Genomic DNA, 27,442 nt, shown 5'->3' with positions numbered 1-27,442 from the left:
GGACACTAATTTAAGATCTAATTTAACACAAAAAGAGCTTGAAAGCTAGAAAAAGTAAAACATACACTAGAGCCATTGAAGGGACTCATAAGGAAGGAGACAGATTCAGTGCATGACAGTATGACAGTTTTTTAGAAATGAGCTTTCTGAATGCATCTAAAGATGCCAAAGTTAGAATCTAAACAAATCCAAAGGTGAAGATAACAAAATAGCTGAATTGGAAAATAGGTGGGGCATGGACAAATAGCTTAACGACAGGAACAAAAGTGAAAAAGAAAAGAGCAGAAATACTGAAAGAAATAGCACAATTTTCCCACGTAGCTACAGGATGTATTAGTGTGCATAATGTTACTTGTTTGAACTATACCATCCTATTTATCAACTCTCTAAAGTAAATATCTGTATCACTTACCCCATCAATTTCTTGTGCTGAAAAAACAATCAAGAGCCACCTGATTTAAAAGAAGGAAAAGCTAAATGAATATTAAATTTCCAGTATCCAACCTTCACAAAAATGTATCCTCTAAAAAGTGAGACGTGTACACCCGATTAAGGCCTGTTGGAGTGATTATTTACTAAACAAATACAATTACAAAAGGTACTACTATTCATCAAGAAATGATTAACACATTCTATATAATTTTATCTTTTTTGATATATGAAACTGACAATAAGCAGACAGGGACAACTACGACTATGTAAGAGCCCTCGTTACACTTCCCCCTCGTAACCTACCCAAGTCCCAGAATTAAGAATGGCCAGAAAGGTTTCTGCACCTCCACAGACACAGCGGGGTGCAGCCTGAACAAAAAGAGACAGTGGCTTGCATTGGCCCCAAAACAAGAGAGAGAATGAAAAGGTGGCTAGTATTATTTTTGAAGTGGGGAGAGGAGGGAGGAGTAGAATGACACTCAGAATAGTTACATGATCCCAGAGCAGCTGCTGGGGAAGCCCAGTTTCATGCCAACCATCGCTAGTGAAGGACTATAAAGTTGAAATCTTGCTCTTTATGATTTCTACATGCACAAGAAAAAGATGAGTTAAAATAGAAATGTAGGCCAAAACTTCTACAGCAATAAAAGAAATAAGCTTGATGTAAGCGCTCACTCATCGTATGAAAAGAGGATTTTTTTCTGGCTGTAATCTGTAGCCTACTGTATATTGTGCTATTTCTACAGACTACAGTAAAACCTGTAACAAAATTACTCCAGTCGTGCAAATATTTAGGCATCAGAATAAATTTCCTAAAGCCCTACTGAGTTCAACCAGACTCTACTTTTCCTTTAACTGTTTGCAGTATTGAGAACTGACCAGTAAATCTAAGCTTACTGTTCCTGACTATTAATTATTCACAGATTCAGAATGTAAATTATACAACCTCTGTATGCACTGCAACATACTGATAAATTCAATACTGACAAATTTAATGTATTTTAGCTATTTATATACACTTACTATATACACTTTTTAAAATTGTTTCCTGCTGCTTTTTTTTTCCAAATGCACATATCTCATAGAAACAAAATATTTATAAAAATAATTAGTGGTAACTGAAGACAGAAACTGGTACTGTCACTTGCTAAATAAGAAACAAATAATTGATTAAACAATATGAGATAACCAGATAATCAGCTATAGTGGTAGCTGGTGGAGAAGTTTTGCATAATACTGTTCCCTAAACACAGCTGAGAAAGTCTACTGGAATCAAATCAGACTTAGAATATATGTTTAAATACCATCATTTTTACAGACTTTTTTCATAAACAAATAGCCTTATAGTTCAAAACTTTGCTAGCAGAGTTGGGCTTCATTAGATTCATTATCATTGGCTCCACATTTAGGTCACTGACATGCATCGCTGAAGAGATGAATTCTAAGAAAGCACTGGGTCTAATACTTTGTGTATAGAGAATTTAATTCAAAAGCCAGTGTCTAAGCTCTAAATAGATAAACCAAATGAAAACATGGAAAGGGAAGAGAGGGAAGGTATAAGAGAAAATTTTGGATTTTGGCATATGCATTATTCTTAGTGACCTTACACCCTATAGATCTACTGGCAGCATTATACCTACTTGATGGGAAACCAAAAAAAATGTGTTCTTGAGATAAGCTGGTTCAGTGGGCCTATTTTTTTTTTTAAGTACATGCAGTATAATAAATATAGAATACTATCCTAATAAGGAATGAGATATGGAGAGGTATGCATTTAATAGGAGGAAAAAAAAAAGAAGGATAAAGAGGATCAGTGGGGTGTAACAGTTATTCAGAAGTTTTAGGTGAAACAAAGTAGCACAAGGTGAGGCGCAACAGCACTGCAGCTACACTAAGGGTTTTCGCCGTGTCCCTATGCAGGTCACTTGCTACAAACTTAGTCCCATATCTGAAACTGAGACTATATAACCAGCGATCGCATGGTAGTCCCAGACCAGGCAGTTTCTCATCTGCTTATATGATGACAAAGGAATACCTTACAGAAGGAAGATCTACTTTGTATTCTGTTCCCACAAAACACAACAGTCTCCATTGCTGCAGGTATTACTAGTGACAAAGGATTGGTAGCCGAAGTGCCCCTGCTATTCCTAATAGTTTCTTAATGTATCAAATGAGTTGGCATAGAAAGGATTTAACTACCTGGGAACGCTTCAACCAAGTAATCGAGAATAACATTGGTCCATGCTGTGACTATAACTAATGTATAAGGCTATTTTTGCTTCTAACCTTCTGAACTTGCAGACAGTCTCTATAAATATGTTTTCTTATGTTAACCTTGGCCAGGTGCAAGTTATTTTTCATTTAAGAAAATGCCAAGTTTTCATGAAACTCTTGCCAATTGAAATGGAAATTTGACGGTGATGTTCTTGATGTACTACGCTGAAGTCTCCTCTTTTTCCAGTCACGTATGGCAGGCAAGTGTTTGCCAGACTGTCAAATGTCCTCTGTCATTTCAAAATCCCTGTCTCCCAAAGACAGGCAGATGTGGTCTGTGTACTGAAATCATCACAAGACCTTTAGAGGTAAAAGTCATTCACAAACAGCATGAAAAAAAGGCAAGAACAGCTGCTTTGGGGAGATGGCTATGATGGGAGGCTGCTACATTGGGGAATGCCTGAGTAACAAGCAGACTAGGTTTACAAAAACCAAATAAACATAAAAAAGACACTGGAGACAGATAAGGCATATTAACACAATTGAACACCACCTAGCAGGAGAGGAGCCTGGTTCAAGCAAGGTACGCTTGCTATGCCACATTCCCAGGTAGAAAAGCATAATTTCATAGTCCTAAAGATCCTGGTGCAAGAAGGTTCATAAAGACCTGATATAACAAGGAAAACTGCATCCACTTTCTCTGGAAGATATTATAGAGATGGAATAGCTGAGTCCACAAAGCAATCTTTGAACACTCCTGACCATAGTGACCCTAATCTCCTCTAGGACGGTTTTTCTCCTGAAAGAACTCCTGCCATGGCTGCTAACAAAAATTTCCACCCAAGCCATGAAAGTTTTCTTTACCCCTTTTAATAATTCTCCCTCATCTGCAAAATTACTGGGGACAGGCATTCTGGTTTAAGTTTGTCGTTACTTTTTCTTCTCCAAACTTCTTATCATCAGACTGTATGAACATCTTTCCTCTTAAAATGGACTCACAGAATTATAGTTCCTGTTTTCTACTATTTAAGTAGTGTCTTACCTGAAATTTAAATGGTATAAACTGTTAGGCCAAGAATCAAGAATAAGATAAACTACATACTACATTGTATGTTTATCAAATTTAGGAGAGTCTACAAATCATTTAACTGGTGATTTTTTTATTGCTGTTAAACTGATGGCTAAGAATATATTTCAGTGACTGTAGTTAAAAATTTTAGTGATCTGTAAAACTCACCAGGCAGCTGTGATAATCCATTTAATCCATTCAGATGAATCCTTTGTTAATGCCATTCACACTGATTGAGGACCTGAATATGCAGCGCTTTTTTTTTCTTTTTTTAGACAGTAGGTCTTCTCTTTCCTTCTGTTAGTAGCTGGTCTATAAACACTGTTCCATTCTGTTGTTGTTTTCCCCTCTGAACCTGTTTGTATTAGAATATACATTTGATGTACAAATATGAATAACTACTCAATGACTAAAATGTGTCTTAATGATTGATGTACGTCATACTACAACAGCTTTATGTTGTAGCTACATTTTATTATCCCTGTTCAGGTAGCATTTTATTTTATTAGCAATTCAATCCAATTATTTCAAGGATTTATTATGTGGGTGAAAGTGTAGTTCAACATAAGAGTATGAGATTTCACGCTAGAAAAGGCAAGTCTTCATTCAATGTTTGAAATGATGAACAAAGAGTACCTTGCATGGTTATTTTTTTTAAAAAAGCTATCACACCCACCATTTTTGATAAAAGCATAAAAGAGATGTGACCCCTTTACTCAGTAAAGACTTAATGGACTTCAGAAACAAATCAAGGAAATATTGGCTGCGCTTTCACGACTCGTCTTAGCAGTATCTTCTGCAAACTGGGCTGGACGGTTGTCCATACATGCATCTGAGCAAAGCACAGCTACTCTGAGTGCAGAATAAGCAATATGCGCTTTGCTCAGACTTTACACATACAACTCCGCTGTGCACGAGTGTCATCTGACTTAGGCCCACCTAAATATATACAGTTCTATGTGCATGTGTTGCAGCAATCTGTTTGTAAGCTCAGGCTCCAGAAATCCAAAGAAGGGGCCAGTGTGCAGATCAGAACCGTGCAAACTTCTCTAAAATAAGAAAAAAAGCTGAAATCCTTTGGAGTAAGGCATATCCAGCAGAAAAGTCACAGAAGATATTCCAGACTGAGAACTTAGAGGCTGAACTTTTCTTTCAGCATAGCACAGATTTCACTAGCTTTTATTTTTTAGTGCTGAAGTCTTCCAGATCTGGGGAGGTTAATTTTGAGGAGATTGAACACTGCTTAGAGTAAACAGACAGGAGGTCGCTTCCTTTGGAGAACTCCCTTGAGTAAGCAAGGCAAACAGTTACTGAGGAGGGAGCAAGAACGTGAACCTACAGCAAACTGGCTACTCTCTCATAGCTATTCAGCAAACAGTTATCTTTTCTTTGTAAAGCAAATAAAAACATACAGTTCCTGAAACATTACTGTATTGCTTTCAATTATTTAGTGTAATTAATACCTGACCACAAAATGATGTAACAGCTCTCTAAGCAGAGCTCATCCATAAATAATATTAATTCCTATGTGTACGCATAATATATCCTTATCCCACAGTAGGAAGAAGAGACTTGATATGAATGAGACTATGCACTCACTAATGAGTAAAAAGCTTATGAGCAGCTAATAAATACTGCAAGTTCACACCCTATCTGTACAATACAGTAATCAGTAAATCTGCCAAATCCTTAGTGTCTTTCTTTGTCCTAGTTTCCCATCTGTAAAAAACAAAACAAAGCAAACCCCAGCACTTTCCTACCTCATTGATTTTATGGTAATAATATAAGCAAGACTGTAAGCCAATAAAATAGTGTAGGGAGGGATGGCCTCAGATAGGAAATTCAAAATCAATCATAAAATATTAGCCTTTACAGAGATTTGTTCTTGTTGTCCGCTACTCATCTCATTGTTTAATTACTCAAACAGCTTCTATCTGTTGGAAAAGAAATGAGAATTTGGTACAAAGTTTGCTTTGTGTTAGTGGAAACCCTTTTACTCTTCCAGTGAAAATCCATTCCAATTCAACTAGTTGACATGGTCTGAAGTTATGCATAATGCACAAATGGAAGATTTAAACCACTGAGCTTGTTATTTTATCATGACTATTTAAAGCTTTAAATGGACCCATCATTTTCTGGACACGCTTTCTATAGTTTGAAGTGTTTGGCAGCCAGTGCAAGAATATAAAGATCACAAAGTTATTTAGACTGGTATGTCAAACTGATCTCATATTTTACATTTTGCCTCCATAGAACACTTACCTAACACAAAAGAAGATACAAATAACCCCAGGATAATACACTCAACACTACCAGAGGAATAGGTTTTATACAAGCATCAAAAAACCTCAGCTTATAGGATTCTGAAAGGTCTGAGAGGAAAAAGCTGACATTTAAACATAACATAGAAGTTTAGTCTCTAGTGGATCAAAAAGAAAGACAATTTCTTATTTGGGGATTGTGATGAAATAGGTCCACAGGACTTGAACCATAGTTTGAGGTAGACACACAGCTGCAATTATTGAGGAACAACATATTAGAACAGCCCCAACTGTATTATCACTACATACAAATAAACCAACATCATGTGTAACAAGAACATTGAAGTTGAAAAGACAAGGATTCAGAAGTTAGGAAATAAAAATTAGGATTGTATGTTCCATTTTAATTTGTTTCTTTTATGTAGATGATTAGATTAGTCGTTTTAAGTATAAGAACAGATGCTATTTTCCACGGGACTCCTGCCTCATTTATGACACAGCTTTCCATATTCTTTTCATCTTTTTCCTTAAATATCTAGCTCCATTCCTTATTTTACAGTAACATATAAAACCTTGCACATTTTATTAAATTCATACAACTGCAGTGTTTCCCACAAAAGAATCTTTTTCTGTAAAGAAATATGATACAAATATCCTTGTTTTAGTATAGAGACCTGAGGAAACAAAATCAAAGCAAAAATTATTAAGTATCAAATACTGTGAAAAAGCCAAATTCTCACTTCTTGCAGCTTTACCTGCTTTCTAGGATTGAGGTTGACCTCTCTGCCCTTCCTGCACTGTTTTTTTTTCTTTTTTCTTTTTTTTTTTTTTGTGAAAGGAGGATGCAGCTTCATATTTTCACACAATGCATGCTGAACCTGCTTAGCATAACATTTGTCAAGCAACATTGTCTCTCTTAGTTCATAGCTTTCTGAAGATGAAATATCATCAGTACAGTCTACATCAAGGGTTCATAAACCTTTTGTGGATTAATGCCACCAACTATGGTTGCAATGAGCAGCAGAAAGAATATCACTGGCAGCTCTTGCCTTCGTTCCAGCTACCTGCTACTTTGAAGTCATTTATTGGTCCGAGAAATACACATACAGGCATGTGCTCTCAGTACTTTCCTATAATGTGAGAAACTCACAAAGCAACATTACTCGGTGTTTCCTAACTATAACACAGGCAGGTAACATGCAGTTGGGCCACACTTCACAGCAGCAAGTTGCTTGTCCTCTGAGGTCAGTGGAATAGTACCGGGATAAGACTGGGCTGAAGAGGACATTACTTAAACGCTTTGTCCTTCTGTTCTATCTCCCTGGTGAGCTTCCTCCCATCTTTGTTTTCTGCTTGCTCACTTCTTGCTAAGAAATTTCTATGCAAGATTTTCATCATTTGAAAACTGACTCAGTATCTATTTATCACAGCAGTACTTGATTCACTAGGTCTTCTGCATTTATTCATTTATTTCTCCTTACAGTGTTTAGTCTACTTTCTTCTGCTTCTCTTTTGTTTTTTCCAATATTTCTTGGGCCTTGTATTTAAGAGCTCTCCTTTAAGTATTCCCTTCTGTACTCAATGAGAGTTATACTGTTCATCTTGCACCTGAAATCACATTTCTGAACACTGACCACTTTCTTCCACTGTAGTCTCATTTTCCTCTAATTTTGTTGTCAGAGAACTTTGTATACTTTGTTTTCACATTTGTGTTAATGACGCTTTGCTGCCTTCTAACACCAGTTCTTCTAATACTAAATTTCAGTTTAACTCTATGAAGGCAGTGTTCACTGTTGCCACTGCTGCTCTCTAATGATCACTATGCCCTCATAGCTTGGACAGATGACCCACATTTGTGTTGATTCACACAAGACTGAGCTGGTATTTTTTTCCTGCCAGAAAAGCAAGATCCATTTTTATTCATGCATGCCTTTCCAACAGAGCAGTGTTTGCAAGGAGTAGGTTGGACAGCGAGCAAGTTTAAATGCTTCCACAATTTAGGTTACAATTTGATTCACAAAATGTATTTCACTATTGGTATTTTCAACTACTGACCTTCTGTTTTGTTTTGTTTTTGTTTCCAATTTTGGCACAAAAGTTGAGCATTACAACAAGTAGGGTAAGCTTAGGTACTTATCAGTTTTAAGTGCCTGTTGCTCATAAACAACTGTAGACCTTATTTTTGTATTCCTGTGTCAAGAGCACAGCACCATTACTGTTGATAGGTTTAGAAATCTGATAAATAAGATGGATCAACTTAGTGATTTTTCCACAGGGTACTATTTCCTCTACATGGTCATCATCTACCTGGCTTGAAAACGAGGGGTTTTCTCTTTTCTTTTTCTCTGCATCTGCCAGCTCGTTGTCACCGATGCTTGGGGTTTTAGAGCCAAGCTGACCACGTCTTTCATGATGTACAAGATCAAGCCTGGCAAGAAACATCCCTCACGAGTTATGTGAAAAGCCTGGGGAGAAACATCTCTCACTGCTCCTCGTTTATGCAGCGGACAGCACTTTGTCCTGCGTGCGATCAGCCACCTGCTCTCCGCGGTTCTCCTTAAGGAGGGCGAGGGAAGCGCTGCTCGAGGAAAGCACCGCTGCGAGGCAGCAAGCCCCGCGGGAGCGCCGCGGCCCGCCGCGAGCAACACCTCCGCCACTCCCGCGCCCCCCCGGCCGCGCTTCGCCCCGGGCCCCGCGGGGCTGGGGCTGGGGCCGAGCCGCTGCCAGCCGGCCCAGGCCGCGGCCAAGCTCCGGGCGGGCCGCGCTCCCGCCGCCGCCGCCGCCGCCGCCGCCGCGCAGCCCCGGGGCCGCTCGCACCACCTGCTCCCTCACGGCGGGGCACCGCGGCGAGGCGGAGACCTGCGGCCGGGCCCGGGCGCGCTCCCCGCCGCCGCCGCCGCCGCCGCCCGGGGCCGAGCCGGGCCGGGCCGGGCCGGGCCGGGCCGGGCGGCCCGCGGCGAGCGCCAGGTGCGGCCCCCGCGGCCCCGCCGCCCGCCCGGCGCAGGGCCCGGCTCTCACCTCCGCATCGCCGGCGGGGAAGCCGCGGCTCCTCGCTCGCTCCGCGCCCGCCGAGCACTGAGGAGCGGGCTGCGGCGCCCGCCGGTGCCCCGCGCAGGCGGCGCGGGGGGGCGCGGAGGGGCGGCGCGGGCGGCCCCGCCCCGGCCCGGCCGGCCCCTGTCCCCACCCCGGGGCGCCGGGAGCGCCGCGGCGGCCTCGGCGGGCCAAAAGCCGCGGGCGGGGGGCAGAGTGCGTGCGCCGCGGGCCGAGCTCCGCGGGACGCCGCGCGGGCAGCGCCGAGCGCGGAGATGGCCGGCGCGGGCTGCCCCGGCCGCCTGGCGCCGCTGCTGCTCCTCGCCCTGCTCGGGCCGGGCCGCGCCGCGGCGGCGGAGGTGAGTGAGCGCCGGGACGGGCGGCGGCGCGGCGGCGCCCGCGGGGCTCGGGGCGGAGCGGCCCCGGCCGCCCACTGCCGGCGCCTGCGTTGCCCGGTCGGGAGCACGAAACGGCGTTTCGCAGCGTTTGGAACAAACGGCCTCGCGCGCGCGTGGAGCCGCTGCCGCGGGCACGGCGTGCGCGAAAGCCCCTCAGGCGCGGGTGGCGCAGCCGCCGCCCGTGGCACAGCGCCGCGGCGCGTGCCGCGCCGTGCCGTGCCGCGCCGTGCCGTGCCGTGCCGCGCCGCGCCGTGCCCGCAGCTGCGCGGCCGGGCGGCCGCCGGGCAGCGGTGCGCGGAGTTGCCGCCGGCTCGCGGCGGCGTTTCGCGCCTTGGAGTCGCGGCCGTGCCCGGTGCGAGCTGCCGTCGCAGCGCCGTCCGTGAAGCGCTCTCACGGTCTCCCACCGTCCCGAATCCCCCCGCGTTACGCGGCAGCCTTTGCCGCCGCTTCCTCCTCTGGTTTCAGTGCTCAGATCATCTGTTACCGCCGGGGAGCAGAGAGTAAACAGGTCAGGGCAGCGCTCAGCGTCTCTCTCGGGCATCAAACCCAGGAAGCTGCCAGCTTCACTGAATTCCAGAGGCAGTTTCTCTCACTGTGGTTAACACTGTTCGTTTCTCCTTGCACACTTGAGTAAAGCCCTAGGCGATTGCCATGATTACATCCCAATCGTTCGCTGCCTTTCAAATTATTTTGCCGTTCTTCTTCTGTAAGTGGAAGTTCTGACCAGCTACTTTGTCATCACGAAAACAGAGCGAAATACTGTTCCTGTTGTAAAGGTTATCAGAAGCAGACCTGTTTTTTAAAAGAAAAACTTTTTTACTTATTGCAGCCCTCTCATTCTTAATCCATTCTGGATAAAGTGTCTAAAAAACAATAAGCACCTCACAGATCATGTTTTCTTTCATGGCACTCTGCAACTAACTTGTAGTCAAGTTTGGTAATTTAACAAAGATCTAATTGTTTTATTTATACAGTAATTAAAATGCCTCTTAGTTCTAATGTAGAACTGCAGACACCAGATCCATTTGCCATTTCAGTCAAGTACAATTTTTTTTTTTTTTTTTTTTTTTTTTTTGTAAAGTCATTCCAGGGTCTAATGTAGAACTGTTCATTACTCAAAGCAAGAGATGAACAAACTCAAGTCCTGTCTCCCCGTGCTTTGCAATTTGCCCCATTTCTCTCTTCCTCAGCTGGAGCCTCCCGTAGCCTTCTCTTCCCTTAGAGGTGAGCATCATAACACGCTTCAGGATGGCTGTTCGCAGTCACGGGCTTCACACTGGCAGCTCCCGCTGTCCCCAGCGCACGCATGCGTTCACACACACTTGTGCTTTCTGTGCCACGTCTGTGCTGCACAGCCGCTTTGATTCTGTCGCCCTGTGTTGAGCTTTATCCGCAAGGCCAAAGAAAAGAGGGTATATGGAGCAGAGAGAGACTGAGTATGTCCCTGTAAAGCACTTTGATTCTATTTCAGCACTTTCAAGCAATTTCAGGAGGATCCTAGAATATTTGGAAGTGTTGCAGGCTCTTGCACCTTAGTTCTTCGGCAGCCTTTCTACTAAGGGTAAATCACGAAGCGCTGAGATACCAGCAGAGTAATGTTGTCATTACTAGAGCCTTTTTTATTCTTAAAGGCAAGATATAGGGCAGTCAGAAGTGTCTTCTAAAGAAATCTTGCTGTCAAGGCAAAGCTTGAACACAACGTATTGATTCAATATTGCTCTAAAAATTCAGTCGATTTCAAATATGTTGTTTGAGATTACTTTAAACTTGATTTGCAACACATAACTGAGGTCAGTTTAAGATTCAGATACCATAATTTCCATTCTTCTATGAGAAAGCTGATCTTTTCGAAAGAGAAAGTTAATTCTAAGAAGTTTTTCAGATGAGGGAGGAAATAAGAACTTTAAAGTAAAATGTACATCAAAAGTCCCGATTAAATATTTCTAGTTAATGTTAATTGACGTGAATTCATTGATGAGTAAATCATCTAATCTTGACTAGACTGTCTATTACATAAAATAGGCATCATTTATGTTTTAAAATCATACTATGCTTTCATATTAAGCTGGTATTTGACCAGCAAGCAATATTTTTGCTGTATGCCTAAACTGTAATATGTTTCAGCACAGCAGGGATAAATGTTTCAGTTCATGTCTCTCAATAACTCAGTAAGTAGCTTATTCCCAAAGACAGGAAAGAAAATCACTAATTTGTGCCTGCTGCCGATTATGTAGCAGATCCTGGGCCTTCAGACCTTTGCAGAGTAGCAAAGAGACATATGTCCTGCCCTGAGGAGCTTGAACTTTCTGGCACCTGCTAGAGTGTGTTATTATCTGCATTCTTGGCCATTGGCACACTCTAATCACATCGTCTGAAAATTCAGCAGAAGTAGCATCTTCCCATGTCAAAGGCTTTTTGGCTTGCTTGATGTATTCCTTCACTCCAAATACTGATGTAATTCTTTGGATTTTTCCACTGTTCATTTGAATACTTTAGAATAATAATAATAATAAAATTGTTAAAGTGTTTCCTCAGGCAACAAGATGGTTCTCATTCCTCATTTCATTTTTTTTTTCATCTCCAAAAAATAAAAGAAGAATTTGCTTCCTGGTTGTTTATTTAATGGCAGCTAGAGCTGTTACTCTCTTGATGCCTATGTATAATGCAGTTAATTCTCCTGCATATATCCTGTCCTGTGATACCAACTGTGTGCTTCTTTTCAGATTTAAAGTGGTGTGTGTCTTGAAGTAAACAAGAACATCTAAATGTTCCCTGAAATTTGCTATTTAGAAAAATACATAGGTAAAGTTTATTATTACTGAATCATTACTTCTTAGTAGCATTGATCATTTTTGTGATGCCATTAGATTAGTGTTTGTTTAAAACAAGATAAAAAAAAGAATTACTATTTGAGTGAGATTTCATAATTGCCGGTTAGCTGCTCATCACATCATATTACTGCTAGTTTTGGATTTGCATTGAACAGTATTGTAGTTAACTCACAGAATAATATTAAGTACTCTCTATTCTGTATTTGTATCGATATGCTTTTTTCATCATGTGCTACTGGCAGGAAAGGGTTGATAGTAAACTCAGTAACTGTAGGACTTTAAAATATCTTTTTTGAATTCCATTTCTCACTTATGCTTATTATCTGTAACTAAATGCAAGTGTTTATATTCAATTCATGTTTTTTTTTTTCAATAATGTTAAAACTCACATGCAATACTTATAAGCCAGTCTTTTCTTCTTCATGCAATAGCTTTTTTCCTAATAATATGCAAATAAACCTGCTGACACAAATAGGTCTTAAAGTACGGCTCTGGAAGAAAAAAGTGCAGTACAGTGTGCTAGTTCAGCTGTGAGCATCTCCTAGTCTGGTAAGAATTTGATGCAGGATGTCTTGCTTTGTTTCACTAGCAATGAAAATATTGAAGGGCCAAAGTAGTGTCAAAGGAAGAATGCTCTTTCTCTGCCTGCCTTTGGAGGTGCCCAGGTTCTTTGTCACACAAGGCAGCTGTGAAGAGAAGATGTGCACCTGAATATACAGAAGAGAGTTCGCTGAGCACGGTGGACAAAAACAAGCTCTTTTTGAAGTGCCTACTTTGATTTGGTTAATATGATCCTGACTCTGAAGTCGATGGGAGTGCTACTCTGATAATTGGGCCCTATTTGTATTAGCCTGTTCTTATCCTGATTGCCTCTATGATTAGTTGTAATTGAGCCATCATCACCATAGAGAAATAGGCCAATGTCAAGCATTGCAAAACAGTATTTTTCCTGTTAGGCCAAGTCACAGTTGGCATAAATAGCAGAGCTGCCTGAATGCTAGTGCATCAAAATCGCTGGTGTACGATCTTATACCACACACAGAGACCTGTTCTGCTGACCAAGAAACATTAAGTATTCTGTTCAAGCTATATGTGCATTTTATGATTGCAAGGAGATAAACCTCCTTTGGAATGTCTATCTTAGTAAAACACCTATGAAAAATTAAGTGGTAATACTTCATGTGTAATTTTTTTCTAACGTGCAAGTTAAATGCACCTTTAAGCAAAACTCTATGATCCAAGTTATTTTATTGATTAAATAATATTCAAATGATCAAGGTAGGCAGGCAAACACTGATTCACTCTTCATTGCTTTGCATTTTATATAGCTATAGCAGCATTTTATTTTGAGATCTGTACTAACAATATCTCTTCTGCAAGACCTAGAGCTGGTTTATCATAACACGTCTTTGAAACAAAATACTTTGCTATTAAGTGGAACTAGTATGAGATGTCTGGTCATCTGTTTTACTGTCACATTCTCATCCTACAGCCTAACAAAGTAATACTAGAAGGCTCAGTTTGTTGGCATGGGTTACAGGAGCCTAGGAAGAAGGTGAAATACAAAAAGGCTTTTCACTTCTTAACTGTTCACAGTCCCAGTCTCTCTTGCATACACTGAAAAAATTCCATTTTGCCACACGTAATATATTTTAGGCTTTAGTTTGATTGTTTGTCATTTTTTAACCTAGCGGTTTTGTGATATGGTACAATTCTTACAAGCCTTCTGCTTGGCCTGGTTCATTGAAGGCTTTTTAGCCAGGGCTCTGTGCTGCATTTTTTCCAGACTACTTTGGAGGAAATTGCAAGAAAATGACTTAGAAAATCTTAGAGCTTTGCAAAGAAACAGAAACCAAAGCATGCACAATAAGCTTTCTCTGAACAAGCTACTGTTGCTTTCATTCCTGTTTGCACCACTAAAGAGAAGATGCCCATTTGGAATTCTGTGAATATATGGGCCTGAAGGGACAATTATGGTGAATACCATTCCTATGCTCACTAGTTAAGAAGAAATACAAGTTGTTTAATGTACTGTTAACCATACTATGGCAGGTTAGCAGAAATTCACTAGCTGATTATATGTATTCTTTGCTCTTTTAAGATGACCCTCTATTAGCAGGCAAGAGCATGGATACTGACAGCTGAATAAGCTAATTAAGCACCTTTAAGAGTTTGCTACAAAACAAAATTCTGTGGCCTTCATTGCCTGGTCTTTTTTGCTTGTGGAAAGAAAGAATATTTATTTGTGGTGTTCTCAGCAGAGTTCTAGGTCAGGAGATGAAATCTGCAGCAGTGCCTCGTTTATTGGAGTGCCTTTGGAGATTTTACCAGCCTGAATACAGCTCATGAATACAGTTTGGTCCAGTTTCTAATCGCCCTAATCACAATGAGTTTAACTCTAGTGAGATTTGTAGAGTAAGATATTGGTCATTATAAATACAAATATCAAAACTTTCCTGTGTTCTAACAGAAGAAAGAAAACCATCTTTCTCTCTGTTTAAAGAGGGAGTAGCTATGAGCCTTTTGCTCTTCAGAACAAAAGCAACACAAAGAAACAACAGAGATTCAGTTGAGAGTCTCAACTGACTGTTCTCCAAAAATACACACAACATGCCAGGTCTAGTTACATAGATACTGAGTAATTTTAGGCAGCTTCTGCAACACAAGCCTTAGTGGACATCACTATACAGTTCACTAACAATTTGAGATAGTGTATGCACCAAGGTGTTTTTTGCTAAATGATAACATTTTACCTGTATTGACCTGAAGTAATCACGATCATATGCAGGCACAGTGGAAGTTCCCAAGCCCCATCATTCCTTCTCTCCCTAACTCTTTACTGTCTGTGAACTGAAGAGAAGAAGTTCCACATTAACGGTACTGAATCTGCCTGGACAAGAATACTGTTGGCACTGTGCGTGGAAGTTGTACGTGGAAGTATGAGCAAGATGGCAGAATTATATACTTACATAAGAATAGTATGAACTACTAGTATCTAGTGTTGAGTTTTTTGTTCTTGTTTTGTTTCTTGCAATAAAAGGCAATGGTTCTAATAAAGAGATCTGGCTAACATTACAGAATAGTTATACAAAATTCCTACTGAATGCTTTTTTACTTTAAAACTAAGTTTTCAAAACTATTTAAGTTTCTGAAGTTAGAAACTTTTCATAGACATGTTCATTTGACATCAGTAGAAAGTTGTCTAAACGTTCATCTGGAGCGACTTCTCTCATTTATCCAATAACAGTCATTCACCATTTGTTTTGAGTTATTTGGCAAACACCATTACAAATACGTCCTTTTATTAGACAGATAAAAGAATAACTCCCTTCCAAAAGAACGCCTGGTAGTCCAAAATTAAGCAGAGAAAGTAAAGAATTTCTAATCATATACAGTGACAGACACATGTTATATACTGATATTGCTTATTTATAAGCGAGGCACAAATCATAAAATGTTATGGAGGTTTTTTCCTATGATCACGAATGCTTAGGACTTCTCTTTTGCACCTCATGTTGCAAGCATCACATATCCAGTAATACAAGGCCCATGTCACAAAGGAGGGCTATTGATTCAGTGGTTATTCGCTGAGCAGGGTTTCCATTGCAAATGTTTAATGAAGTTTATTCAACTGCAGTGTTCTGTAGCATTACAGTTGTCTTCTGCCATGTCCTTTGAGATCAGCTCTCCCTTCAAAAGACATTACAGACTGAGCTGTTAAAGTTGCAGGTGTATTTCTTTTTAATGGAAGGTTAGACTGAAATAATTTTTGTCAAGTGCTAGATGTTCAACTGGTAGGTAAAATGATATGAATTCTGATTGCATGCATTGTTGTTAATAGGAGTCGTCTAAGGTAGGAATGTCTGGCTTCCTTCCAGTTCACAAGTGACTACACAATGTTTCAGGGTTTGGGAACTGACATATTTTCCTTCATCTCATCATCTCCTATTTGTGCTCGATGTTGTCTATATTTATTGAAGGTTTAATAATTTGGTTTGGTTGTACTGGTCCAGCGATCACTAAAAAAACATAAAGTTCATAGTGGTCTTTGATAATTTTGATGAATTCATGTTTGATGCTTAGAATGCATGAAGAACTTCTCGTATACAGATAGTAATTGTGAGACTGGTATTTTGTTTTGATAGCAATGTTTTGGAGTGAGGAACTTGATTCTCCAGTACCTTGTATGCTGTATGGTGATTTACAGTTGTGCAACATAAGGAATGTGCTGCCAAGGTCACATACCTACTAATGTCTGATAATATCACTATTCTCACACAAGTGCACCTTAGACTGAGAAAAAAATTTCCCTACATATTTTTTTTCCCATAGTAGGAACTCTTTTCAGTACAGCCCTGCTCTCAAATACTCTGTCTGAGCAGGTTAGGATAAATTGTCAAAAGCTTAGTTGTGTCTAAGCTAAAGGCTTTAGCTAGCACCATAATTTCTTCAGAAACTGCAGCTTTTCACATTCCTATGCAGCATATCTATCCCAGCACAAGTCTGTAGTATAGAAAACGCTAAAGCAAAGTTTTCCACTTACTGTAATTAGCTTATTAGTTAACTAAATGAAAGTAATAAACAACATTTTGCATTTACTTATATTAGATGTAATAGAAAACATATTGTAGGGAGTGTTAGAGAAATGGGCCCTTTTGTAGTTTTAAGGGATATATCAACATCAACTATTTGAGTAATATTATTTGCTGTGCTTAGTTGTGGTTTATAGACACAGCTGGAATGTGTAAAGTGATTGCATTGCACTGAGAGAGCCAGGAAGAATTCAGAAATCTCAGTGCGTCAGCAGCCCTGAAAATTCGTAATTAAGACTCTTAAAGGAATTGACTCACTGATATTTAATTTTTAATAAATATTGGAATTTTAGAGAAATTACAGAAAACTGGAAATGAGCTGATACTTCTGCTTAGAAAGGACCGTTGTGAAGATCTGCATAATTGTAGGCTGCTGAAAATACCATTCTTGGGCAGAATGATGGAAAAGAAATAAAAATGTATCACAGAAAAACAGATCTTGTCCAACAAATCTAATTTCACTTTTTGGTGAAGTTCTACTTCAATGACCCTAAAAGATAAAGACCTAATGAGAAGATAGGTGATAGGCTGATAAAAATCAAGTTTAAATGAAGAGTCGGACTTGGATTTTTAATAATGAGCCTGATCAGTCATGGGAACTACTTAGGCAGGAAAGTGACGGCTTTAGCATGAGCTTGAGAGAAGACACCTGGACTGTTCTCACTGGCCATTGTAATTAATGGATATCTCTTGTCCTGGGCTTAATTCATTTTAAAATTCATCATGTTGCGTAGTAATTTTGATTTATGTTAACCAGAATTTACCTCTGGAATCAATGGAGTTCGCCCTTGAAATTAAAAACCAATCAGACCAAAAATGTAAATTTGAACCCTACTTCAACCAGATTACTGTATTCTGACAGAATACGTTTAATCGCATCTCAGCTTTCCTCTGAATGTCTTTGTCACGATGACAGTGGCAGAGTAATAATGGTAATACAGCGTGGCACTGTAGCACAGCTCCTGCTGACTACATAGGTTTCATCTGAAACATATTTAAAGAAAATGGTGCTGCATCTTGCAAGAACATCCCTTGCTGGCTGACTGTCCTTGGTGCAATATTTTCAGTATAAATGTATATTTTTTTTAATTATAGTTGACCCATTCTGATCTTCTCTGAAAAGCAAACATATTCAGACTACTTTGTTATAATATATGTCATTCCAAAAAGAGACTAGTTGAAGAATATTGGATTATTACCATCTCTATCTCATTTTGCCTGTTCCTCGTCTTCCTCTGCCTTTAAACCACCCACTGTACCCCTGTAGTGCTCCACAGATGTGAGTGTCACATCTCAGTCGGAGTTATTGATAGAAATGCTTGTTTCCTTTTTTTCCTTGCATTAACAACTTCTGATATCCTTTGGTGTATTCAGGTTTAATAACAACATTCCTAAATACATTCTCTGACATCCTTCGTGTCGTTAGCCGTATTGGCAGTATACGCTGAGCTGTGTGAGATTCACTGTGAGGGCGACAGAGCCCCGGACCAGGTTGCCCAGAGAGGTTGGGGAGTCTCTTTCTCTGGAGACAGTCAAGGCCCGCCTGGATGCAGCCCTGTCTAACATGCTCTAGGTGACCCTGCTTGTGCAGGGGGGTTGGACTAGATGATCTCCAGAGGTCCCTTCCAACCTTACCGATTCTATAATTCTATGACTCCAAAGTAAGTTGCCACAGCTGCAGTGTTAGGAGCAGTGGTGCCGTGCTGAATCTGTGTTAAGCTCTGTGCAAGTGACAGTCAGGCCTGTAGTCTGCGTTTTTTTCTGTCTTTGTCCTTTCTTTGAAGGATTCAGCCTAGGAGAAGACTTGAGCAGTGCTTTTAAAGCAGATGCTTAGATTAGTCTTCGAATTGGGAGCAGGAGGAGGTCAGAGCCTCGCAGGGTCCAACACCACGGTGTAGGATGTGCAGTTCAGCGTTACGGGTGAGCTTAGAGAAGGCCCCGGCTGTGGAGTGGCCTGCTGAGCAGAGTAGGAACCAGTGCGCAGCGTGGGGTGGTGTTTGCAACTGTTGTTGCTTAATGTGCACAAAAAACTACTAGTGCTACACAGAACACTTGACTTTGGAAGGATCTCCTCTATAAATCACTGAAAAAAGCAGAGTTTTGAGAGGGTTTTTGGTTTGCTGGTCACTTCATTTGATTCATGATTCAGCTGAGTATCTGGCTTTGTTCTTTGGCCTGTATATTTTAAAACAAAAATCTAGTTCTGCCTACAGTATCTAAATATTTTAAATTAAATGTAGACGATTATTACAAAAGCCACAGAACTGAAAAACAAAGTAAATCTATGGCAGTGCTGTGACATCTATTTAAGTAGATGTTATTTTGAGATTTTTGAATAAACTGTTGATGATTATTATTAAACTTCCTTATCCTGTGACCTGGCAATATACTGGAGTTTTATGGTGAACCTTTTATCGAGGAGCTTCAGCCATCCTGCAAGGATGTGGAAACATCCAGACAACATCAGCAGTATAAGTGAACAAAGACTTTTTGGTTCAGAGCTCCTTTACAGAAGCTGTAATCTGATCTTATGTAAAATTCACATACCAGAACATTTAGTGTTATCTAATTAACTATGTTATGTAAAGTCATCTGTCGTCTTTTCAGTTTAGTTTCAAGTCATATGCATACATAAAAATGCCTAGATTGATCTGAAAGCTAACTAACGGCAAACTAAAAAAGTTCTAAGCATTGTGACTTCTTGAAGAGCAAAGATTCTTTTTCTTCAGATAATTTAATTACCTTGATGAGTTATACAGCATCATAAATTTCTACATGTTCATGCATTTATCTTCAGATTAGATAATCTGTGATTATAAATTAAAAGAACAAGTTTCTTCTGGATCTGTACAAATTAGATTATACCTATGATGTCTGAAATGTGTGAAGGTCATTTCTTTTGGTGATTTCTCTCTGTGCTGCAAATTATGCTTTGCATACAAATACTGTACAGAATCTGCTTCTGACTTCACTTTCAGGCGAAAAGTAATGTGCAATTCCATGAAGGTCTTTAGAATTATAATGGTAAGTAACCAGTATTAGCAAGATTGCAAGATTGCAAGGTTAGCAGCAATTGCATAATGAAGAGTAAGAGACTGTGTGTATTAATAAGTATTATCACCCACTACCATCACCTACTACTACAGCTACTTTTCTATATGTATTTTGGTTTACTCTGTGCACAGATTTCTTGCCAGATTAGTAATCTCTCACTAATGCATATATAATCTAAGAGTAAGTGCTCAGGTATAAATGGACTTACAGTAGTACAAATTTGAGAGTTGTGAAAAGAGAATTGCAATAGGTATAAAGGCAGTCGTTTGCCCAAAGGAACAGAAATTTTATCTGTGATCGTGGTCACCTATGCAGACCTGCCCAGCTGAGCTATAAGATATCAAACCCTATAACTCAGTGTCAAACTAATAGGCATCACAGAGAAGAGATCAGGATACTGCTTGTTGCTAGTTCTGAGCTACTTTTATTACTGTGTCTCTGCTGATTTAGTTATATTGATAAAAATACTAGTGAAGGTAGTGTAGTCACATGGCTTCTGTTTTACATGTCAACTTAGTTTTCCATATTTCTGATGCAGTGCCACTTTGCTTAAGTTCTAGCTGTCAGATCAAGGTGAAGAAAGAAGCTTCTTTAAATATGCCAAGGAATCAAGTATTTAATGTTTGTAACTTTTTAAAAGTAAAGCTAGAAACATCAGTCACCTATTAATCTGTCTATAGGAATCCATACAAACATAATAAATTCTTGGAAGATTTGTTTTTCATGGCCAGCTGATTCCACTTTGTTTTATTATGTAAATGAATATTTAATAGATGTTCTTTTGCCGAATGCTCTCTACATGGATTCATCTCACTTAACTTCGGTCACCTAAAAGATCAGCAGCTACTGTCAGTAGTTGCCTAGTCAAAAGAGTACAGGTACTGTAGCATCTTCCCTCTTTCTGAAAGAGGACCTAAAGAAGATGAGAAGAAACTGTTCCCAGCTAGATGTTGAGTTTCCTTCCATTGTTGATAGAAAGAGACAGACAAGATCAGCTGTGTAGGAGATGAAGTTTCCTGAGACAGGACATCTCATTTTTGAATGATAAAAATAGATGAAATTCATTCTAGCTTGTGGGAAGAAAACGACTGTCTGCAAGATATTTTACAGTTCTGTAAAATGTTTTACCTGAACATACTGCTATAGGAAGATTCAAATGTAATGACACTGACATTATCCTTTTAAAATGTCATGGAGAATACTTTTTCCTCTCATTTTTTCTTCTGTTCTTTGAGAATGCCACTGGAAAAGTTATAAATTTGGAACAGTGTTGCTGTTGTATTATGACCAGCTGTAGGGTTTAATTAATTCTGTCTTCAAATTTGAAATAGATATTTCATATCACACCATCTGAAAGACTGTAATCTTGTAAGCAAAAATACAGTTCTTCTTTCATATCTGAGCTTTATGCAACTCAGAAAAAATTCTTTATAACCAATATATGATGTTTGGCCCTTTATTGAATGGAGCTATTCCGCAGTTTAAGTCATAGTGGTAGACATGTAGGTACTAAAATTAGGGGATGAACTGAAAAATAACCTTCTTTCTGGAGTGGTACAACTGAAGAAATCATTCAGCAAAATCTTCAAAAATGAATGGAAGAGTTGAAGTATACGAAGAACAGTAAATGCAATTTATTCCACATTTGTGTGAAATACATGACTTTGGTAATCTTAATGATATTTTAGTATATATAATGTTTATTATTTAAAAAGGATTATTATTTTTCTTCCTCCACTCTAGTGACATAGGCATATCTACCTGAGTGTGGAAATATCCTTTGCAGAGTTATCCTAGCAGGATTGGGCTAGAGCACGTGATAGCTGTAGCAGGAGGAGGGCTTGGAGGGGTTAACTATTCTCATGTTCCCCCAGAATCTCAGACGTGTTTTGCAGCGCTGCTGAGTTCCACACTACTAAAACTTCCCAGTACATGTGTTAGCTAATTTAGAGTCATGCTGTCTATCTGTTTACATGCTGAACTTCCCTGTTTTTTTTTTCCCCACTTAACTTTAGTGTGAACAATAAAAAGTGTGTCTTTTTATACTTAATTATTGAATTTTCCCCAATTCTTGTTGCTCCCAAGTAAATGTGTCATATTTTGGCAATTGAGGTCACAGAGCCAAACAGAGGTTGGGATGCAGCTCAGATGCTGACCTCCAAGAAGGGCTTTAAACTCCAGACATCTCATTAAAACCTGAGTTCTAATTTGTCCTTCACCAAAGAAAACAATGAAAAGAATATTTTTCTTATAAATTTTCTCTCTTTCTTTTTCAGAACTGTGTGTGCAAAGGTAAAAGTCCCTGCTTTTGTGATAGCATGAAAGGTAATAAGGTAAGAAGAAACACATTTTTCCTTTCTTACATTAGTTTATACCAGCAAATTGTTACTATATTAGTTGAACTTACACAGTGGGTGGATTTATTTTGTGGTGGTATTCTGTCAACAGAGTCTATGGAGAATTGTAAGAGGAATACATTACCTTACAAAATATCTGTTAAAATAACTCTAGATGCACTGTTTATCTAAGAAGACTTTTACATACTTTTTTTAAATTAGAAAATGCATTAATTCATATTTAAGGTGTTGCATGATGTTCAAATATCAGCAGAACAACTGTCTGAAGCACTAGGTCCCTTTTACAAACTCTAAACAAGTGCCCACAGACAACATTACCCTGGCAGCAGCTTTCCTTTTGCAAATTTCATATTGTCATCAATAGAATCATGTTCAGAGCTTCCCTGTCTCTGTCTTGGGATCTTGTATAGCACCCAGCCTTTACTGGATCCTGAAGGGAAGCTACGTGCGCTGGTATTAAATGGATAAATCTCCTGCAAACTGAGACAAGAGATGAGTTTCTGGGCCCTATTTAGAAATACCTTGCCAGCAGTTAGGGAACAATGTCAAGTCAAAAGTAACAGAGCTGTAGCTCTGCCTGTTGCCAATAGTAGCTTGGCAGAGCTTTTGTGTGGCTTTTAAACAAATCTGAATTACACAAATGCCAAAAATTCTTTCAAACTCTTGCTTGTAGTTGGAAAACAACTGATGCAAAAATGAAGGGGACATTATTAAAGAAATCATGGTTGTAATTCAGGCTAATTCTGGCACAGTGATTGGCATGCTAAACCTTAAAATAGGTCCCAGCCATGCAACACTAGGATGTCTGTATAAGCTTAGAAGTGCAATTAGTCTCACTGACCATAGCTTTGGCTAGTAGAGAATTACTTATATCGTCCTGCTATGCTTTTGCTGCCAGGGAAGTATGTAATATTGCACTGCCAGTCTTGCCTTTAGAAGCTCAATTTCAGTGGCAGAGAAAAGTTATCTAGAAGTAAATGACATCTTCATTACTAAAACATATTTTCATAAGTGGGAAAGGAGAATAATCATGTCATTAATAAAATCTTTGTGTATTTTTTTTCTCAGTTTGTCTAACCTGACTTTGATCTAACCAGTATAAATTCGAAACAACTGAAAAATTAGAAAGAATAATTTAAGCTGTCCACTAAAACAGAAATATTAAAAAAGTTAATACTAGCAACTTATCTTCATCAGCTGCATGTTAAATCAGCTGAGTGCTTAATAGGTAATAGTTGGTCTTTGTTTACCCTGATGAAGGTTTTCAGGTAGCTTGGCAAATCAGAACAATTAAATTAAACAGTATGTTTTAATAACTGTAGAATCTTAAGAAACTGCCCATGGCCATAGCTGATCTGTCAACAAGAAAGCGAGGATAAAATTGTCTGTGCTGTGTGGAGAGGTGGAAGAGCAGACTGCTGCTCTGTAGATGGAGAACACTGTCACTGGTGCTGTGAGGCAGCAGCTCGGTAGAGGAGATCAAGGGCTGGATTCATTTTTTCTGTGGGTTAGTTCCTCACTCCCTCCAGTGGCAGATCTTGGTATAGCTTTGGGTTTTTTGGTATTTTTCTTGCATTTCTTGAATTGTGCTAGGTGAAATAACTAAACTATTTGTTGTAAAAAAAAAAAAAACTGTATCATTTTATAATTCAGAGCTCACAAATGCTTCGTAGTGTACTCATCTTTCAGTTGCATTTAGATACTCTGGGATTATCTTCTGTGCTTATATTTATTTATGTGTGTGTGTGTGTGTGTGTGTGTGTATTTATTTATTTTGAAATTCAGAATCTATATAAAATTTGGTCGATTTGAGGGATTTTGGGAGGAGAGAACTGGTGAATGGACAAGCCAAGGTATTTTCACTTCCCCAAAGCTTCCTTTGAATCCTCTCTCTTGTACATCTAAAAGTAAGATACCAGAATTTCTACATGGTAGCATTTCATATGATTTTTTGTGCAACTCTCCTCTGATAAAGCTATAGGAAATTTGGATCTGAGAGAACTGATAACCCAATCCTCTCTGTCATATGTCATGCTGTGGTGTAAACAGTCTTGAACAGGCAAATCTTCACCAACGTAAAATTGAGCGCACTGACTTGTTGCTACCTGTAGAGTTGAAACTTTTTTCTGTGAGTTTCTAAGCTTGAAGCACTGAATTTTCACAAGGATAAGCCTTGCATATTCCTTATATCTAACTAAAAAGCTAAAACTATCCCAGCAACTATAGCTTAGCCTGCAGTATTATGTTTGTGTACCTTCAATCTTCTGTGTTTCCTCTGCATGGTTTGGTTATTTGAACTTGACTTTAAAAAGACATTAAAACGGGTTAGGTGGTTTAATCTCTGAGACTCATAATTAAAAAAAAAAGTTGTCTTTTAAAGGAAATACCTTTTTATTGTATATGACCAGTTTTATTGCATTTGACTTCTACTGTTTGTTTACATGGTTTGCATAAAGAGGTGTATTGATGGCTTGGAGCTGACCCTGTGTGCAGCATTAAATTTGCCCACTACAAACTGGGAGTACCATGATGGATTCAGGTTTGTGTTGTTCATATGGACTAAATACATTATAGAAACATTAACAAAGAATGTATGTCAGCTGCATAATAAACTTCATGCTGCCAGTTAGCTTCCATCCTCTGCAAAATCTTGAGTACTGGCATCTGCTGGTATTTTCACCCACACTTATTAGCATGTTACTTCAGTGATACCATGTGGCATAGACAGCACATAGATAGGACCACAAGAACAGGTCAGTATATTCAAGAATAGTACAATCTAGTAGTAGGCAAATATAAGTTAAGAGGTACACAAAATAATGAAAATCTTAAAAATAAGTTATTGAAGGACATTTCAAGGGTGTTTTAAGAACTGCTTTCTCTTGATCTTTACAGGGCGAAAAAGGCTTCCCTGGCATTCCTGGTCCACCTGGTCTTAGAGGCTTTCCTGGCCCAGAAGGGCCTCCAGGGCCACAAGGACCTAAGGTAGGTTCTCATCCATGTGTGTGCACATGAGAGAGAAAGACTAGATTTGTGTTTCTCTTTGAAAGAGAGTTTTGGCAGAATTAAAAATTCTGTGGAAAAAATGAAGCCTATTTTCAGAGTCTCCCATTTGGTGAGGTGTGGTATGTGTGGTTACCAACTTCGGTGTTCATATTTGACTGAGAAGCTGATACAAAGGTGGATTTTCATTGTAAGTTATCTGGTGACTAGTACTAAAGCATCTGGACAGACCTGCTAGAGGGAATGCACATGGGTCTAAATGATTTGTAGAAGTATAACTGCAATTTTGTCTTAACAGTGCACTCTGACATCGGTTGCTGGAAATAGAGAAAACAAGCTACTTCTGAGACAAATAATGAAACAAAATAGATTTAAGAAAAATTGAATGGATAGATGAACTTTAAGAGAGATGGTGCTCTGTTTAGTTAATATGAAGTGTCACAGTTGCCTGCAGTATGGGGAGAATGGCTTTGGTGACTCGAGCTTTCTTTCCCTGATCCCTAAAACAGAGGCCTGAAGGAAGAGAAAGAGTAACTATATTACTCATTAAAAATCATTTTATTTATATTTATCTTGAGGAATATCACTCAGGTTGTCATTAATAAATTGGCTTTTTGATGAATAGATTATTTGTGGGTAAGTATAGCCTGAACTCAGCAACAATATAAATAAGGAAGAAAAACAGAGGAACTGCCACAATCGCATCATATCTTGGGCCTGCACTAATATGGCCCCATCCCTCCTAGCTCTTATCCACACCTTTAAATAAATGTTGTTTGTAGTTCTCCTTTGGATGTTGTTGCAATAGTCTGTCCTATTCCATTGTTAATAGCAGTAAAAATTCCTCTTCATTATCGGTAAAGCTGTAAGTTGAAGCAATTCCAGCTAGGTTCTGTCCAAACTGTGCTGTGGCATGCTTCATTGCCTTCCCTGCAGCTCTCCCATCCTGTTTAGCTCCCTTTCAGCCTCTGGATTTCCTTTCCTTTCCACACAGTGGCTGCTGTGTGCATGTACCTGATCACTATGTGAACATGAACCCTGCCTCGGAGCTCAGAAGCTCTCCTGACTACCAGTGAGGCTTCTGGCTATTTCCTTCCAGAGAGGCACTTCCAGGTCTCACAGTCTGAACAGGTTCACAGCAGCTGCTTCCTCAACATACCCTGATAGTTATTTTTTGACCTGTGATGAGATATATAGCCTCTGTAAATACTGAAAGGGAAGGCAAGAGGCCAAGATTTATACAAGTTGTATTAAACATTTGTTTTGGTCGATAGTGCACACATCATGTATTTATTTATATAGTTTTATGTGCACATGTTGGTACTAGTATTAAAAATTGGTGCATATTATATTGGTATATGTGCAATATATCAATTATCTTGAAATATGTTGTTTTCTATTTGTGGTTTAGGGTTCTCCAGGGCTTATGGGCTTACCTGGATCTAAAGGTATACGAGTAAGTATTTCTATTTTAAACAAACTTGTATGTATTAATGTCATGTTAAATGCTAACTTGATTCAATAATTTGTCAAAAATAAAAACAATACTTTATATATGGTTTTAATGTAATTTTAAAACTTATGACTCTTTAGGCCTTTTTTGCTAAACATTATATACCAGGTTCATGCTGTATGGATTTAATATTGCTGTGTGCTGTGAATGACTCAAACTAGAATTCCATAAAGGGCTGATGGGAAGGGGTTGTTTGAGAGGGGGGACTTATCTATGTTTAAAAGTTCATAAACTACCCTTATACTTGGTGAATATTCAGAGGAAGTCAGGTTAAGGAAGATAAAGTAACAAAATGACAATCTTTTGATAGAATCATACTCAAATTCATTCTCACAAATAGAATTAAAAAATATTGCATCATGAGCTTTTCCCTAATACTTGTAATGTTCCTCCTCTGTTTTTATATCATTAGGGAGTCCCAGGAATACCTGGATTTTCAGGTCCCCCAGGTCTTCCAGTAAGTAAAAACAAATCTGATTTAACCAATTTCTCTCTTAGCACAGTGTTCAGTATGCAAATGTCCTCAACTAAACATGCTCACTCTAGTGTCACCATCAGCATTGTCTCTATCAATTAATCTAGAGATAACGATCTTAGTATCAGCAGTTTTTATTCACTGTAATGGTTAAAGAACACACTATGATCTGTCAAGTCTTTGTGAAACTCTCCTCCAACACAAACTGTTTCA

At 39.2% G+C, this 27,442-nt stretch overlaps 2 protein-coding genes across 6 annotated transcripts in view; one reads left to right on the top strand and one right to left on the bottom strand.

Moving 5' to 3' along the window:
* COL4A4 (collagen type IV alpha 4 chain) overlaps positions 1 to 9,087 on the bottom strand; it is a 76,654-nt gene extending 67,567 nt beyond the window's left edge. For 2 of the 5 annotated variants that reach the window (XM_062582205.1, XM_062582209.1), the window contains exons 1-3: positions 8,995 to 9,087; positions 3,884 to 4,070; positions 413 to 452 (exon numbers count right to left, since the gene is read on the bottom strand). In XM_062582205.1, coding sequence (XP_062438189.1) covers positions 413 to 452; positions 3,884 to 3,939 — 96 coding nt within the window. In that variant the 5' untranslated portion in view covers positions 3,940 to 4,070; positions 8,995 to 9,087. Of the gene's footprint in view, positions 1 to 412; positions 453 to 924; positions 1,017 to 3,883; positions 4,071 to 8,283; positions 8,393 to 8,994 lie in introns of those variants that run through there. The other 3 variants (XM_062582207.1, XM_062582206.1, XM_062582208.1) reach the window with 3 other exon arrangements.
* Positions 9,088 to 9,281: 194 nt separating this feature from the next.
* COL4A3 (collagen type IV alpha 3 chain) overlaps positions 9,282 to 27,442 on the top strand; it is a 65,062-nt gene continuing 46,901 nt past the window's right edge. Inside the window, exons 1-5 of the mRNA XM_062582389.1 lie at positions 9,282 to 9,365; positions 22,158 to 22,214; positions 25,134 to 25,223; positions 26,653 to 26,697; positions 27,167 to 27,211. Of these exons, the coding sequence (XP_062438373.1) occupies positions 9,282 to 9,365; positions 22,158 to 22,214; positions 25,134 to 25,223; positions 26,653 to 26,697; positions 27,167 to 27,211 (321 nt within the window). The remainder of the gene's footprint in view (positions 9,366 to 22,157; positions 22,215 to 25,133; positions 25,224 to 26,652; positions 26,698 to 27,166; positions 27,212 to 27,442) is intronic.

The sequence above is a fragment of the Rhea pennata genome, chromosome 9 (genome assembly GCF_028389875.1).
Source record: "Rhea pennata isolate bPtePen1 chromosome 9, bPtePen1.pri, whole genome shotgun sequence".
NCBI lineage: Eukaryota > Metazoa > Chordata > Aves > Rheiformes > Rheidae > Rhea > Rhea pennata.
The sequence above is the reverse complement of the archived record's forward strand: the minus strand, read 5'-3'. Positions and strand labels throughout refer to the sequence as shown.